The following is an 11,563-nucleotide window of genomic DNA, read 5'->3' as shown; positions in this document are numbered from 1 at the left end:
ACAACGTGGCCTTCAGTGAAGCCTATAATTTATTGACACACTGTCAGGAATTAAAGCTTTGCCTAACCAGAAGGTACAGGATAAAAGCAAACAGATTCCTTGGTGGCTAAGAGATTATTCGGACCCTTTGGTGCAGCCACCTGTTAGTAAAAAAAAAAAAAAAAAAACCTCAATGCACATTGCAAAATACCAGCTTACCTCCCCTCCCCCAGTGCCTTAGCTGTCTGCCTCCTTCAAACTACCATAATGATCCATTTTTCACAACTTGTAATTGGTGCGGCACCCCCCGGTGAAGTACCAGGGGGTGCTCAAAGGCAACTGAGGACTAAAAATGTTCAGTCTTGTCTCAGATTAAAATCTGCAAGGAGAAAATCATTAAATTCGTGAACATCTATTGAGAAACCTAAAGCTCTCCGTCAAAAGATTCAAGAAATAACAACAAAAATGAGGAAAGTATTCATTAGGGCAATTTAATGTGTAAAAGTACAGAATGGACCCCGCTAGCTGTTAATTTCAGAGTGGCTTCAGGTGGTTAATTGCAGCTTTACACAATAGAAACAAAGGATCCATTACATCCAAATGCAGTTAGGAAGAGCCAAAAAAAAGGGAGGGTGAATGAAGGACTTAGCACACACCAAGGTCAGTCAAACAAAACACAACATGAGGAATAATCACAGGAGTGTTTAGGCCCTAATGCCTGGAGGGTCTCTGACGGCTATCCTCCCAGGAGAGACAGCTGACAAAGACAGAGCTCTGAAAAAAAAATCAATGGTCTGACCGCATCTCACAAAGAGCGTAAATAAAGCAGGTCTTCTCCCTCCCAGTTGCTCAGATTTTGTTAGAGGATTTGCATTTCCGCTTGAGGAACAAACGGCATTCACAGCTGGAAGCGAGAGGTGTCGTGTGGCAAGCCGTCTCGGCGAAAGCCGATGATGACGGACAGAAACGGTGCTGCAAGACGGGCAGTCTGCGACGTAATGGTTCCAAAATTAACATATAAAACGTTTCATGGAAAAGAGCCTATGCCGAAATTACTCAGTCTCGCTCTGTGTGTAATTTCCTGCACTGTTTGCTCTGCTATGCCATTACGATTTGATATCTTGTTTGCTATGCCACGTAAGTGTGTAATTTTAAGCTGTCTCTTCTGCAAGTCTTGTTGCTCAGTTTGTCTCCATCTCTGTTGCTCAGTTTGTCTCCATCTCACAGCAAAAATGTTAGCACTTGTCAGATTAGCTTGTAATTGTCTCACAATGAAGTATGTACATTGACATTAATGGAGTTTCTGTCCATCAGTGACAGTTGTTTTTGTTTTTTTTTTACAGGATTGTACCTCCTGTCTCTGTATTGTGCTAAGTGAAATGTAAAGACACTTTGATTACATAGGGACAGATTTAATCTGCAAACAAGTAACAACACAGCAGAATTTACTAATTTTATTGTCAAAATATGCACGTTACACACACCCACACAAAAACTGCTGCTGCAATGCTACACACTTTCCTTGGTAATTGCAGCATTAAGGAACGCAGACAGATTCAACCGAATCTTTTGGGATGAAGCCAAAATGTTTCATTTCCAAACAATGTTAATACTTAAAACACTGATACTTATTAGAACTATGGTTCTTCTTTATATTGACTACGTTTGTAAAACATTCATAAAAATAAAAATTCATAAAAACAGAATCATTCCAATCTATGAGGTCAGCTGAATGCATCATAATTAGATGAAGTGAAAGATATAAATCACATTCTGTGACGCCGGTGCTCTGATTCATTCTGGTCAGTGTTATTTTGGGATTGGTCTTCACTTCTTCTTGTTCACAATGTTGTTGCAAATCCAGTTCATGCCGTCCTGTTGGCAAAATTAAGACAGTAATTGTGTGTGTTCAAATTACTCTTATGCAAGTGTCTAAACAGAGTTGTCCTGATTTTTCAGTAGATGTTTATTCTAAAATTATTTGCAAAAGTAGCCATGCCTTTTATGCATTTTGCAACATCGCAACCGCAAACTTTGACATATCTAGCATGGATATTCCATAACTGCCCAATAGAAAGTTGCTCAGAATTGGCATGTAGAAGGAAAATCAAACAGTTTTCAAAACAAAATAGTTTTACAAATAGAAATCTGAAAACTGGCACATATTTGATTTCATCCTTGTTTTAGTCAATACTTTGCAGAGCCATCTGTTGCTGCGATCAGCTAAACATCTCTTTAGGAATGTGTTAGCCAGCTTTGCACATCTAAATATATATTTATTTTTTGCTCATTATACTCTGCAAATTAAGATTTGCTGTCAGACGTGACAGGAAGCCGCTGTCAACATAGATTATCATGTCTAATCACAAACTTCTAATATCACTGAGGTCTAAAGTTTGCTTTAATCCTAACAGTTTAAAATTGCTGTTGCTAGAAGGGAAACCTCCGTCTCATTTTCCAGTAGCAGGGTTCCTTCTAGAGTTGCCCTGTAATCCTCCAAATAACTCTGCTGACGTGTCCCCACATTATGACGCAGCCCCTACCGTGTTCCACGACAAAAAAGTTCTGCTTTGGTCTCATCTGAGCACAACACTTTATCCTTCTATACAAATGTCTCTCTGATTAATGCCCTCCATGTCCAGTCTCCGGGTTTAGGTGATATTTCATGTGTTTGTGCTTTTGCAGATACTCTTCGCGTTTTCATACGATGGGTTGAAAAGAACTCGGTAGTAAGTTCAATGCTATTGGCACTGATTTGTAACCTAACCCTGATTCGAATTTGTGCGCAATTATGAAAACTGTGTGCTATTTTAATTCCACTTTACAAATATTCACTTCTTTATGTTTTGGACTTTATGTCCCATAAAATCCCGATGAGATAAGAGACATTTATGGTTGTAATGTGTCAGAAAATAAGCAGCTGTTGCTCCTTACCTGAACTCCCTCCCCAGAAACAGCCGAGCATGCCTGAATTTGCCACTCGCGGTCCCGGTATGTGTGCAGGTTGAGCCCCTCAGCAATCTCACTAGCCGGTGACGCTGTGGCCAGATCTTGCTTATTAGCGAAGATGAGCACCGGAACGCCCTTTAAATTTTCTTCATCGATCAGCTCAGACAGTTCCTGCACAAACAGCTTTTGTGAGTCATGCAGACTGTCAAAGTAAAATGTTTGATGTAGAATACTGAAAGTATATCACCGATCCCAAAGTGGTAAATTAAACACAGATAACTATCTTTAGTTCCTTGGTTAGGGATGAAAGTTATGCTAGCTTTCATCCTGGTATATAATTAGAAAAGCACCTTAAGCTGCCAGAACAAATGTACAGTTTTCAACGATGGATAAGTCAGACTTCGTGTTATAAGACAGCAAACAAAACGGGGTATGCATGAAAGTGACAAGATAATTTTGTATAGTCAGACATGACATAGTTTTGTAGTCAGAGAATGACTGAAATATTGCTTTCTGAAATCGTTCTGTCATTGTGAGTTTTAAGAGTTCGAAACATCCCAGCAGATGCTTTCAAGTCGGTGTAATTATTACAATAGCAGCATCTTCCACCTTTCCTCATTCAGTGCAGTAGCATGATCTCACAAAGAACAATTTTGCTGCAGGTTTTCTAACAGTAAACTTTTGATTTTTTCCATTCCTTATCATCCTTATCAATAAATTAGGAGGACATCATAGATTAAGACAAGACAATATTGCTGTGTTGATATTCTTTTCTGTATTTCAGGTTTTTAAAGATTTCAGTTAAAAAATGGGCAACTCACTAAGCAAACTGAGATGATTATCTTACACGGGTTTTGCAGAAACCGCTTGAAAATCAACAAGGAATTTTAAATACACATGAAAAGTCAAACGCGATATCTTAAGACACTGTGATGCTTCTTTTTTTTGTGGGGTGGGAATCAAAATGAATTTCCAAGCTCACCAATCCCGTTTCCTCAAACCTCTTCTTGTCTGCGCTGTCAATAACATAAATCTAAAAAAAAAAAAAAAAAAAAGAAAACATAAAAAATTGTCTATTCTCTTAATAGCATCACCATGAATTTTATTGTCAACAATATGCAGTCTCTAAGAAACTAGAATGTGTTATATGCGGCATTCATTGCTGACAGTCTGGTGGTGGATTTCCCTTTCATCCTAAATATCTGCAACACTGCTAGCGTTACCATTAATCGTAATATCATAAACGAACAAAACACACACTGTTTTTCATTTGGACATTATGAGCCTTCGTAAGTAATTATGTACAAACTGTTTGGTGTTGGAAACGTAAGAATGGGTTGAGTTAAATTAACATTGCTCACCAAGAGGTCTGTGTTTTCCAGGTACTTCTTCCAAAATGGTCTGATCTTCCTCTGTCCTCCAATGTCCCAAACATTGAGTTTCATGCCATGAGAGGCCACGCTCTTTATGTTGAAGCCCTGGAAGAAACCACAGGGAGCAAAGTGTCACAACCTATTATTCAAAAGTACATGCAAAGCGGAGAGGAAACCTCCTGAAACACATCACTAATAAAGTATTCTTTGCTTTGTCGTTCTCAGCTACAAACACGTTATGCGTCGGTGAGAGAGCGACGCGTGCTTTAGAAAGACACAACCGGCGTGTTAATCCGCAGCTGATTTTCATAACATCTCTCCCCGTGTTTCACTTGGCAAAGTTGTGTAACAACGTTATCCCGAGGGGTAGCCGAGGAGCAAATCTGAGGATAAGACCAGAAGGATCAAGCCAAGAGTGGGCTGATGTGTCAAGTCTGATTTACTTTTACGGCCACTGTCGCCGCGTCTTACTGGTTGACATCCTCCCTGCCCGGAGAGCTGTCACAATGGTCCAGGACCTGGCAGTACATCCAATATTTTCTTGGAAGAGTCAGATAAGGGCATCAGATAATGACATTAGAGATTAGATAATTGCATCAGAGCGAGACGATAGGGGGAAAAAAAGAAAAGAAAAGAAGAGAACATCAGTTTTATCTTGCAAGAAAGCGTGCTGGGGAGATACAAATCAGAACTTGGTTTATGTTCTCATGAAAGGTTTTTTAAAGGATGTGAAGATGACATCCATTTGTCATACTTTTACTACATGCACTGAAAAAGTCTGACTCTGTTATAAGAAAGCAGGCCATGCAGTCTGCATGTTATTAGATCTTAATCGTTCCCTCGTACCTGCGTTGGTGTGATGGTGTTCACGTCTTCCGAGGCAAGGCTTTTCAGCAGCGTTGTCTTGCCTGCGTTGTCCAAACCCAGCAGCACTATCCTGACCTCCTGCTCTGTGGATCCTTTCAGTTTCTCTATGACAGAGAGTAAGCCCTGGGAGGTGGTGAGTGTCAGGTGCAGGAGGTCAGACAGAAAAAAAAAAAAAAAAAACACGGCAAGGAGTGAACTGCGTTTACACCCGTAACACGACAACACGTCTTTTTTATACTTGTAATGGGAGTCAAGGAGCAGAAACTGCTTGGACAGCTAATGGAAAAAAACTAAACATGACTTCTATTAGTAAACTAATAAACCCTCCCTGACCTCTCTCTGATTTGTGGTTAAAGCTTTTCTTCCAACTTATGTTCATGGTTTTGTTGTGACTGCCACCGCCCCTCAACCCACATCCTGAGAAAAATGAATCTGATGCCACATTTAGAAAAGCGCTGGCATCAGACGCTCCATTCATATAATAGAACCTCGCTTAATGTGATTAGTCGGAAAGGTTGCGCAACAGTTTATTTGGCGTAGCAGGACCGCCTCATTGCTGACAGTTTTGCACCAAGAGTTCAACACTTGACTGTAAGACGACGCTTGTGGTGATTTACTCCACATCAAAGAGACAAATGTAGCGGTACAATCAGAGTTGAACTGACACAACCTGAGGAACTTGGATAATCCATTCTGACTGAGAATAATACAGAGTGAGAGGAACAAAAATGTAAAAATCCTGACTGGTTCGTCTTCTACGAGTCAGAACCGACCTAAAGAAACAAATACACGTAAGCTCACATTTGACTTTCTGTGGTGGCAGATCAAGATCACCTACCTTCTGAGCTTCTCCCATGTTGGTGTGTGTCCTGTGGCCTGGCTAGCAGGCTGCAGCTACATTCTCCAGTGACACTCACACGGGTGTGTAAGCAATCCAGATCACGCAGAGGAGTATCTATCCAGACAATTAACCTGCAAACGCTGCTCTTTTTTTTTTTACCCTCTCCCCTTCTCTGAAAACTTGTCTAGGTTAAGTGTTGTGTGTGTAAGTGATAATGTCTACCTGGGCGTCAACAGCTCCTTAGTGCCACTGTGAGCAGGAAGAGGGGGAGGGTGGATCGGGACTAGGATTAGGAGGCCAGAATTAGCCCTGGCCGTCCAAGCAGAGGCCACTCTCCATCCTCCTCCCTTCCCCCCCGCACCTTGGTCCATCCCTCCCTCTCCACTTTGCAGTGGCTTTACCTGGATTATCCGTTTGCCACCTGCTGTAAATAAACAGCTCTTCCCAACCCATTCACATACACAGATTGGAAAAAAAAATAAAATAAAATTATCACCCATATGACTGCTGTTGATGCAAGACACTCTTAGTGTGAACAAGGTTAACATGTAAACATTCGAGGGTTAAATCAGAGCGTTGAACCAGGAGGTTGTTTCTGCTTTCGTTGGTCTGATTCCTCACATGGTTGCCTTTTAGAGGGAGACTGGATGGATTTATTGTTCAATATATCCATTACAGGCTAGCCACTGTTAAGCTGCTCTGTGTAGAGTGTGCTTCTGTGAATAGAGCATCCAGGAGGATTAGTGGGAATCTCTGTCCTGTATTTGGATTAAAACATTTCTAGGCTCTTTTCCCTCAACTAAACAGGGCAACGTGGAAGGAGCGTTACGTCATGAAAAATATTCATACAGTGGGGAAAATAAGTATTTAACACATCGACTTTTCATGTGCTTTAAATGGGCCCACAAAAAACCCCATGTAACCCAGAGATCAAGATAAATATTGGGACAGTGGAATGTTAGCAGTAGAAATATTGAACAACCTTAGTTAAACACAATTATTATCCTTCATTTTTTTTTTTTTTTTAGCATTGATGGTTTCATCTAGTTGGGATGTATTGATCAGGAATTATTTTGTCCATTTTTTCCACACAAGCTGTATTCAAATCTTAAACATTTTGCAGACAACTCACCAATACGCTGATTTTTGACTTTATCCACAGATTTTCAAGCAGATTCAGGTCGGTTGATTGACTCAATCTAGCAACTTTAATGTTCTTTGTCTGATGCTAACTGGCTGTTTCCTTTGCAGAGTATTTGGGATTGGATTTTCGTCATAAATGTTTGATTACGCTTCTCCAGTTGTCCTCCCTTCAGTTAGAAGTCTGACAGTACCATTTACTGAAAAATAACCCCTGAACATGACGCTTTTGCCTCCAAACATCACTGATGGTACAACATTTTTGATGTGTTATTTTTTCTGTACTTTACTGGTTTGTCCAAATCTTCTGCTGATAACTTTAAACAAGATTCAACATACATTTTCTTCAGCTGTGGATTTTTGCACAGTTAGTCTACATCCACGGCAATGTGGTTGAGTGAACTAATTATATGCTTTGAGAGAAAAAAAACAACAACACAACTTTGAAAACATTATTTTGATTCTCGTTGCAAGAGTTGGGGCCAGGTTATGGTGAAAAGATATTCCCACTTCTAGATTATGACAGCACTGACTGAAACAATCAGAAGTTCAGAAGTGTGTCTACCAAAAGACATCAGTATGTTTTTCAGCTATGACATTGTGAAGGTGTTGAGAGCCAGTTATTACTCTCAGTGACATGGTTCTTTGTGGGGCGTACCATGACAATGAGACACCTTTTTTGGGGTCTAAACCAGATGATATTACGTTACACAGATCAAAATAAGTTTTGACAGATTCCAGTTAGATTTTTAACTTTTTTATTTATATTTACACCTCTTGCATTCAGTATTTGAACTCTACGTTATTTTCATTCACATTAACATTGTAAACCAAATTTTAGTTAATCACTGGGGTTTTTGCAAACATCTAGTGGGAATGTTGACAGTAACCTCTTCAGAAAGATATAATCTGAGAAAAAAAAAAAGAAAAATTATGTGCTCTCCAAATTTGAATTTCTTATTTGCCAACAGAGACACAAACAGAAACTGGATACGTTTTATTTACATAAGGAAACAGTAGAAGTACATTATGACAGGAAGCTTAGCATTCATTCATCACAGTTATATGAAATAGGCCATTTTCTTCAGTATCCTCGGGCAAATGGGATCGGACCGGCATTCTGTGCTTCTTGTGCCCTCTGCTGTTCCCTCTGCCTCCTCCTCTCCTTGTGTTGAACTGCCAATAGGCATAGGGTAACACTGATTAATAAGCACTGAACAGGTTCATAGTACGTAGCTTCAAGATCTGCAAACATCATTATAACATCCATCTCTTCTAAATAAATACAAACGCTCACAAAGGGAGGAAACAGCAAAGCTGAGTAAGACCAGAACTAAAGGAATTAATCAACCAGACCTTTAAAAGCATCAGACTGTCACATCATATCTAGTTTGTTTGGTCTTGTTACAGTTTAATGTTTAAAACATGTGCAAATCTGATTGAAACTCTAATCTTACAATGCAGCTCTAGGCAAAAAGACAAATGAGTGTTAACTCCAAAATGTCATAAATCTTCTCACGCTGCTTATGATAAAAACATGTTTGCTCACCAACTGATAAGGATAAAAAAAAATAACACAGATGAAACACTGTGCGTTGAGAAATAATGTTTACAGGGAACGCTGCAAGGAGTCTGGGGTATGGCTTAAAATAACTAAGAGTTATCTTATTTAAATGCAATCAAAATGTTGTAAAATGACAACATTAACAGTAAAATTAATAATCTGAAGCATAAAATGAAAATCTTTGATCAAATGTTCTAGGTCACGAAAAAAAAAACCCAACAAAAACATCAACTTTGCTTGCTTACGCTTTCCAAAACAGCATCAGTATTATTTTAAATTGGTGGCATATGGCTATGTCTCTATTTTTGTACGTGTTGTCAGCCATTTTGGAAATTTAGCAATAATAAAATAATGTTGAGGTGAGCAAAGAAAAGACAGAAATGAAACAGGTGCAACCAATGAAACAGTGGGATAACCAATTTGCGTATTTCTTATGATGTCATAATCTACCAATATTTTTTCAACACATCAGACAAAATACGACAAATGAACAAGAATTAGTTTGTTTAGGAGCTCAGTTAAAAATATCTAGGTGTTTTTAAATAGGTGTTTTTTTACGATGTGTGTATTTTAACGTGAATGAACTACCATAAGAACTAGTTCTTGCTAACGATGAACCGGTCAACACTGGCTCATAATAGAAACTCTTGCCATCTAGTGGTCAGAGTCTGAACAACTCTCAGTTGCGGTTTTCTATTCTAAAACTATATTTGAAATTCTGTTATGGACCAGAATGAATTATATAAAAAAAGGAACATGTTATAGCTCAGTTTAAAAGCTCTGTGTAGCAATATTCATTATTTTACATATTTATCCACTGTTGTTGCTAATTTGTTAACATCTACATTTGTAGACATTTTTGTGCTACATTCAAATTCCATGTAATTTAATCTCTACTATATGATACGAATTTATTTTAGATAAAGTTTTAAATAATGTCAGAGAGTAAGGGGTTGTTTTCAGATTTGCATGGCTTTAGTCATATGAATCCACATGGCTCTGTAAGTTCAATACACACCATTCATGAGAAGTTTATTAAAAGATCTTTGTTAGCAAGCTGCCAGGAATTTTACTATGTTTGCATGGAGGGAGTGTGGGTGTTTACCCATGTTTTAGCCTTTGTGCAGTTATGCTAAGCAACTGCTGACTACAGTCATGTTTCTTGAAATAAGACTACAGCTCCTTTAGTCAGTTTAATGTTTTAAAAAGAAAGAAGAGAATTAAACAATCCAAATAAAGCTCTTACTCTTGTCCATTTCTAGCTTAACCTTCATAGCCACCGCCATTATTAGGATAAGGGCCAAAGCTGCAACTCCACAGACAATAAGGATCACGATTGAGTTGTCTGAATGACAGAACATGGAGAGTCACAGGGAACAAAAACAAGAAAAATATCAAAAGTTAAAACCTTTGACCTTGTTTTCCTACAAAAAAGAAATGAAAATTGAGAGCCAGTGTAGAATCATGACATCTACTTACTCTCTACTTTGAAATCAAATGCGACGGATTCACAGTTGCCACATGAGTTCTTCACACAGCATTTGTATTTGCCATTGCTGCTTGAAAGGACGCGATTCAAAGTAATTGTTTTGTTATTGCCTTCAATATCTTTGTCGTCCTTGAACCATCCATAGCTCAGGTTCAGAGCAGGGATGTTGTGGGAGCATTCTAGAGTTACGTCATCACCCTCTTTTATGGTGGCTACAGAACTATTGACCTCTGCTTTGAAGACTGTTGGGAAGAAAAAGAGTTTAGTTCAGGATCTGAAAAGTTTGTAACTTCTGTAAGAGAGAGGGATACCGTTTGGCTTACTTCTGGATGTTAATGATATTACTTCTGATTAGCAGTTTATAGTAACATCTAGATATTCAGCTATTCAGCTCATTCCTTGTCTATGTGGTCAAAATTTATAAGGAATATCAACAGTTAGACATTTTTAGTTAATATTTTGAGTCTACCATGTTTTTGATGACCTGTTTGACTTTACTGATCTTACGACATTAAAACTACAGCATTTGCAATCATATGCAAAACTCCCAGCTCTTATCTTAAAATAGACAAGTAAGAAAGAGTGGATATACCATTAGAACACTCAGTGACGTTGGGTTTCCTCTCACAGCAAGCTACAGAGAAATAATAATTGAGAAACACTTTAGAACACTTCTGTCATATTTTGATGAAATTCTGGCTATAAGTAACTTTTATTTTTACCTTTTGTAATATTACATCCCTTACAGTCAGCAGCAACCAAGGAAGAGAAGACACAAACTACAAAAAATAGAACACGGAGGAGATTAAACAGAGTCAAATAGAAATACTTGATACCCAGACCGCCAAAATAGTGAATAACCAAATATTGTAAGTTTTTACCCAGAAGAAGTCCAAGCAAAAGCTCTCTCCCTGTTCTGATCATTCTCTGTCAACCAAAAGTGATCAATTTAAGACTTAAGTGCAAAGAACATCTAGTAAATTTTATATTTATGTGACATTGACATAAATAATTCAATATTGCCCATGATTACATTATTATAAAGCTTAAATGTCTTGATTTTACCTGGTTTGTCGCTCAAGGCACAGACCTATGCATTGACCTGCTCTGCTTTGCTTAACCTAAAGGTCTCTGCAATAGAAAAAGTTTGGAAGAACGGATTATAAACACAGATAGGGATGCAAATTATTTCATTCCTGGAACTTGGCATCACAAACACTGCCACTGTTTATCTGTTTCCAAGGCGGAGACGACAGCCAGACATCGCAGTCTGGGTGCTGATTAACACAAATTTGTTCAAATATTTAACGTTTTGTATGGTATATTTATTTTTAACAAAAAAATGGACAAATGTGAGGTCA

At 38.4% G+C, this 11,563-nt stretch overlaps 2 protein-coding genes across 2 annotated transcripts; both read right to left on the bottom strand.

The window, feature by feature from the left end:
* Window positions 1-445: 445 nt before the first annotated feature.
* Window positions 446-6,268, bottom strand: arl3l1 (ADP ribosylation factor like GTPase 3, like 1). The gene is made up of 6 exons (XM_008420151.3): window positions 6,007-6,268; window positions 5,148-5,291; window positions 4,290-4,406; window positions 3,911-3,961; window positions 2,914-3,099; window positions 446-1,854 (listed from the first exon to the last, which is right to left on the bottom strand). The coding sequence occupies exons 1-6, from the start codon at window positions 6,022-6,024 to the stop codon at window positions 1,807-1,809; spliced, it is 564 nt and encodes a 187-aa protein (XP_008418373.1). The 5' UTR covers window positions 6,025-6,268; the 3' UTR covers window positions 446-1,806.
* Window positions 6,269-8,131: 1,863 nt separating this feature from the next.
* On the bottom strand, window positions 8,132-11,378 carry LOC145553101 (uncharacterized). Its single transcript, XM_081611711.1, has 7 exons — window positions 11,268-11,378; window positions 11,084-11,129; window positions 10,925-10,981; window positions 10,795-10,836; window positions 10,193-10,444; window positions 9,960-10,058; window positions 8,132-8,325 (listed from the first exon to the last, which is right to left on the bottom strand). The coding sequence occupies exons 2-7, from the start codon at window positions 11,124-11,126 to the stop codon at window positions 8,234-8,236; spliced, it is 585 nt and encodes a 194-aa protein (XP_081467837.1). The 5' UTR covers window positions 11,127-11,129; window positions 11,268-11,378; the 3' UTR covers window positions 8,132-8,233.
* Window positions 11,379-11,563: the final 185 nt, after the last annotated feature.

Source organism: Poecilia reticulata, chromosome 10 (assembly GCF_904066995.2).
Source record: "Poecilia reticulata chromosome 10, P_reticulata-male-v2, whole genome shotgun sequence".
In the NCBI taxonomy this organism is placed as follows: Eukaryota; Metazoa; Chordata; class Actinopteri; order Cyprinodontiformes; family Poeciliidae; genus Poecilia; species Poecilia reticulata.
The sequence above is the reverse complement of the archived record's forward strand: the minus strand, read 5'-3'. Positions and strand labels throughout refer to the sequence as shown.

Excerpts from the sequence above, each read along its gene's own strand:
- arl3l1 (XM_008420151.3), bottom strand. Across the intron at positions 4,407-5,147 it reads ACACCATCACACCAACGCAG|GGCTTCAACATAAAGAGCGT; the intron begins GTACGAGGGAAC and ends GGTTTCTTCCAG. Across the intron at positions 3,962-4,289 it reads TGGAAAACACAGACCTCTTG|ATTTATGTTATTGACAGCGC; the intron begins GTGAGCAATGTT and ends TTTTTTTTTTAG.
- LOC145553101 (XM_081611711.1), bottom strand. The coding sequence starts at position 11,126 with ATGATCAGAACAGGGAGAGAGCTTTTGCTTGGACTTCTTCTGG. Across the intron at positions 10,982-11,083 it reads TTTGCTTGGACTTCTTCTGG|TTTGTGTCTTCTCTTCCTTG; the intron begins GTAAAAACTTAC and ends TATTTTTTGTAG. Across the intron at positions 8,326-9,959 it reads TAAGCTAGAAATGGACAAGA|TTCAACACAAGGAGAGGAGG; the intron begins GTAAGAGCTTTA and ends GCCTATTGGCAG.